Source organism: Agrilus planipennis, unplaced genomic scaffold (assembly GCF_000699045.2).
Source record: "Agrilus planipennis isolate EAB-ADULT unplaced genomic scaffold, Apla_2.0 scaffold1736, whole genome shotgun sequence".
NCBI lineage: Eukaryota > Metazoa > Arthropoda > Insecta > Coleoptera > Buprestidae > Agrilus > Agrilus planipennis.
The window spans coordinates 661-5,299 of NW_020440387.1; the positions used below are offsets into that span (position 1 = coordinate 661).

The 4,639-nt window shown below is 32.0% G+C and overlaps 2 protein-coding genes across 2 annotated transcripts; both read right to left on the minus strand.

The window, feature by feature from the left end:
- Positions 1 to 1,283: 1,283 nt before the first annotated feature.
- On the minus strand, positions 1,284 to 2,178 carry LOC108743775 (metastasis-associated protein MTA3-like; the record flags this gene model as incomplete). Its single annotated transcript, XM_018479366.1, has 2 exons — positions 1,992 to 2,178; positions 1,284 to 1,445 (listed from the first exon to the last, which is right to left on the minus strand). Coding segments are annotated over exons 1-2 (190 nt in total), but the record flags the coding sequence as incomplete, so codon positions are not given.
- Positions 2,179 to 3,245: 1,067 nt separating this feature from the next.
- LOC108743776 lies at positions 3,246 to 4,632 on the minus strand. The gene is made up of 4 exons (XM_018479367.1): positions 4,556 to 4,632; positions 4,198 to 4,227; positions 3,847 to 4,108; positions 3,246 to 3,582 (listed from the first exon to the last, which is right to left on the minus strand). Exons 1-4 carry the CDS (start codon positions 4,602 to 4,604, stop codon positions 3,474 to 3,476), a joined length of 450 nt encoding a protein of 149 aa, XP_018334869.1. The 5' UTR covers positions 4,605 to 4,632; the 3' UTR covers positions 3,246 to 3,473.
- Between the last annotated feature and the right edge of the window lie 7 nt (positions 4,633 to 4,639).

Below are 4,639 nucleotides of genomic sequence, written 5' to 3' on the forward strand. Positions count from 1 at the left end.
GAAGGCACCCAAGAAGCCATAAGGATTTCAACACCAAAGAATAATCCAAACATGATCTAAACTCCAAAAGTAACAAGTCACAAAATCCAAAAAAGAACTATCTATGAAAAGCACATAAATACGTGTGATAAATATCTTGAATGTGTGGCATTGTGTGTAAATATTATAATTTTTTTAATGTATAATATTAAAAAAACATAAAGGTAATATTGAAGTCAAACATAACAGTATTTAAAATATGTTTTGGTTTAATCGTTTAATGCATAATAATAATGTTTTTGTTATACGAGCATGCCTCTTTTATTAATGTAAAATGTATGTGTTTGTTAGTCACATGATTAGATATGATAAGGTACTATTATCTATGATTAGGTACATAGATAATTTATTTTAATAAGTATATGCAATTGTACAGATTATAGATGATAAGGTTCTACTAAAAACACTGTGTAAAAATCCCCCATATGAAGTTATTTATATTTTCGTTATTATAGTTGATAACTTGCTATTAAATTTGGATTTTGCTCAAGATTAATTGCTTATTGGTAATAAATTAAGTAAACCTGTTGTAGTACTTTTTGTGNGAAAACATCTTTAGCTGAATAGAAACATAATAAGTGTAAAAAAATAGTTAGTCTTATAGACGGGTAGGTCTCTACAGACCTCTTTCAGGTATACCTAAAATATGTGATAGGAAGAAGCACAGTAGCTAAATATTCTCGTACTGGACCATTGGGCTTGCGTTTAATATAATTGTCGTAAATTATTTAAAATTTAAACGGATAAGTAATCAACCGTCCGGTTCTTTGGTTTATAAATTGATCCGTGATAACAATAGTTTTGGCGAAAGGCATCGACTTTATTCGTCCACTTTTTTGCGTTAATTATAAAAGTACAGTCCGCGCAAGATACGCATCTCCCGCAGTTGTCATAGCGACGTGGTGATCTGATCAAGTGTATGCTTTTATTTGGATTTTGTGAAACAACACACACCGCGCTGGGTGACAAGACAGGTACAGTCAACGAATATCGATCGTCTAATCAAGACTTTTGCCCCTCCACTAATTTAGAATGCGTGAATGCTGAAAATGCCCTCCTTACAATTAGACCTCAAAATAATATCATGTATATTTATCTATAATAATATCGTGTTTCTTTCTCCCCACACTTGTACTCGATTTTAATACGTTCATAATTATCTTATGATAATGTTACTATGTTACTTGTTACTTTACTGTTAATTTTACTAGGGACAATAACAACGCCAATTTCTTTATACTTACTTTGGTGTTTATCAGCAAGTTGAATTAACGGGCTTGGTAGGTCTCTCCGTCGGTAGAAACACATCACTTTGGCTTCCACGTTACCCGACGCTGTTTTGTTTAATTCTTCTATCCGACGAATTTGATAAGGAGACGTCGAAGATGTCTCGAAGTAGACATAGTCTGAAGAGATCGGTACAATTACCATCCATTTCAACCACACAATCTACGTCTAATATTTTTTTACGAAAAAAATTGCAATCTAAATAGTCAAAGAATTCCAATACAAAATAGTACAAACGTTACTACATTTTTTGTATGATCATGACGTAACGTAGAAATTGTCTACTTCCGTATGTAAGTAGGTATAAACATTTCATTAAAAGGATTCCAAAAATTTCCAAAAACGCGCATTCATCTCTGCTTTCTTTAATAAACGTTACCAATTCCCGAAGAAACGTATTCTATGTATATTATTATTACATACAGTTAGCTGAAACACCCAGTGTGATAATGTAAACGTAATTAATTAAAAGTTTGATTGATATCCCATAATTAATTAAAATAGTTAGTTGTTTTGGTAACCATAATCAACCTGGTGCTTGAAAAAATAGCAGGCATCACTGCAGACGACAATAAATTAATGATTTAATGTACAATAATTAAATTATTATACCGCTGAAAAGACTTCCTCTTCTTTAGTACCGGTTAATTAGACACGATTCTTACCTCCAACCCTATACATGTTAGCTGTCATTTTGAACCACTCAGTAATTAGTATTACTGTAACTACATTACATTTACTTATCACTCATTTTGCACCGCTAGTTTTTTTTATTCACTGTTTTGTCACTACACGTAACTTTTGGAAACACACGGACGCCATTTTCTAAGTTGTTGCTGGCGTCTGAATGAACTAAAGAAAAGATACAGTAGCGCTAACCACGGCGAAATCTTTGTCATTTCTTATATTTTTTTTTTTTTATTTTTCCTTATTGCAGGGATTATCACATGAAGTTTTTCAATCATTAACTGCAATGTTGCCCAGTATATTTAAAGTTTCAAATCCATTAATTTTAAAATCTACTTGATTATGAATACATAATCAAATTGTTACATGTTTCGTAATTTATTAACAGTGTACCTACTTAGACAAATGTTTTCTTGTCTCACAATATTTTTTCACTGTATGAACGATAACGTAAAACCATCAGAATTAGTTTCATAAATAAATTTATTTATTAAAAAAGTGCAAGTTATATTGATTTACAAAAAAAGAAGAAAACACCGTAACATTTTTGACGCATTTTTAAAATTATTATTAAATTATTATTTTTTTTTATGTTCATGAAAACGCAATTGTCTACGATTTACCGCAACAGAGATATTATGTTTTCCTAAGTGTTATGTAGGTAGTAACGAGAAAATGGATTGAAATTTTGCGAAATCTTGTACACCCACACTTTTTCGCCTCATTTTTTCCAAATGTGGTCAGCATTTCGTCGTTTATTGCCATTTTACATTTTTCTTTGCAACTGTGTATCATCATCATCATCGAACCACTAACAATACCACATAATGTTGTTTATTAAGAAGTATCAGAACCGTCTTTTCTCTTCTAACAACCCCCTACTAACGGAATTATGTACTATGTACAAATACTAGCTAGAAATTGTACTTCATTTATCCTTTTTCCTCTTTGCCATTTATTATTACTCCACCTTTCGCAGTCTTTCCCTCATCTTCTTCTTTGACACAAATGAAAGAGCACGAATTACTGACACAGCGTTTTTCTCTCCATAATAATATAAATATCACTTTGTAGTGTTAAAACCACGACAATATACGTAAAAGAACCTGTCCATCGTCGCCATTCGGTTTCACAGAAACAAATTATACATTTACAACAACAATAATATTAATAAAAATAATAATAATAATAATCATTATCATTATAATATGAATAGTAAATAATCGAATCAATCACAAAAACTTGTGCTTTATAAATTAGTCAATAAAATTACATACTAAACAAGTCTTTTTCACAGTAACTTAATTTGTGTATAAACGTTGAGTGTTTATGATTGTGATACTGCTAGTGGCGATTTTGTCCAATTAATTGTTTTTTTGTGCTGTTCGGCGATTCTTTCAGTTTTTTGTTTTGTAACTTTGCAATTATCCTGCACATAACCGAACAAACTTAAGTTACTGTCAATCCAAGACGACCACGTGTAAATCGTCTATTTTCGTTTTTAGCGGTCGCCACGGTTTTCGTGCTGCTCTCCGCAGCTCTGTTGATGTAATTTGTCTTCTTATTTTCCTGAAAATGGAAATATCAATAGTTTAAATATATACTAATTTTCTGCATACTATGCATGATCAACGCAACTATTATGTTAAAAGGGTACGATGTACGAACGAAAATTTATTATAAAAAAGCTACTCTACCATATATTTTTGAATAAAATTCAAGTCTAGTTGACCTCTACATACTTAGATTTATTTACGTAACATTTAATAATCTAAAGGGCAAATGTTTAATATAATAAAATAAAACTTGTCGTGTGTATAAACTAAAACTTACTTGCTTCCTTCGGTAGCCCTGAAATAAACATCGTCGGGAGCGTCCATCCAACTTATAACTTGTTTACGTCCCGTGCCGGTCCTGGTCATGTGGGCAATTTTCGGTTTACCGTTGATTTGAGCAATTTGTCGGGGCAGTACCTGGCCAGAGGAGACCATTGCGGCTGTCATAGCTGCTGCGTAAGGGTCCGTCGGGGCACCACGTACAATCGGCATCGGCTCCTTGTTAAACTTTTTCGCCGGCGGGCCCATGATCGTTGTTCCTTTAGATTTTTAAAAACATTTTATTCATTTCTACTTTTTTTACTTCAAATTATTACGTAGTGTATCTTTGTTGTGATAGAAAACTTACCATCGTCCCAGTCCAAGTCGGAGTAGAAGCCAATAAATGAAAACGATTGTAAATTTTTAATAGTATCATAAACAATAAAAAAATTGGGGCGCCACTAAGTAATACAATTGGAAGCAAATTAAATTACGTTTATCTTTTCTTTTACCAATACAATTGAAAAACCATAATAATAAAAGAATAACTTTGTAGGCGATATTGCAGTAGTTATACAATGTGTCCACTTAAAAATTAAATACGTACGGTAATAATAATATACTTGTTGTATAACCGTAAATAATGTTCTACCTTTTTCTGGTTTGTTAATTATATTATTTATTACCACTGCAATATTAAAAGGATAAAAGAATAGTACACTTACCATCGATACCGTTCAACTCCTCATACGCCTGCCTTTTGAGCGACGGCATAACGTTGTTGTAGGCAGCTGCTGATGTTATGCCTA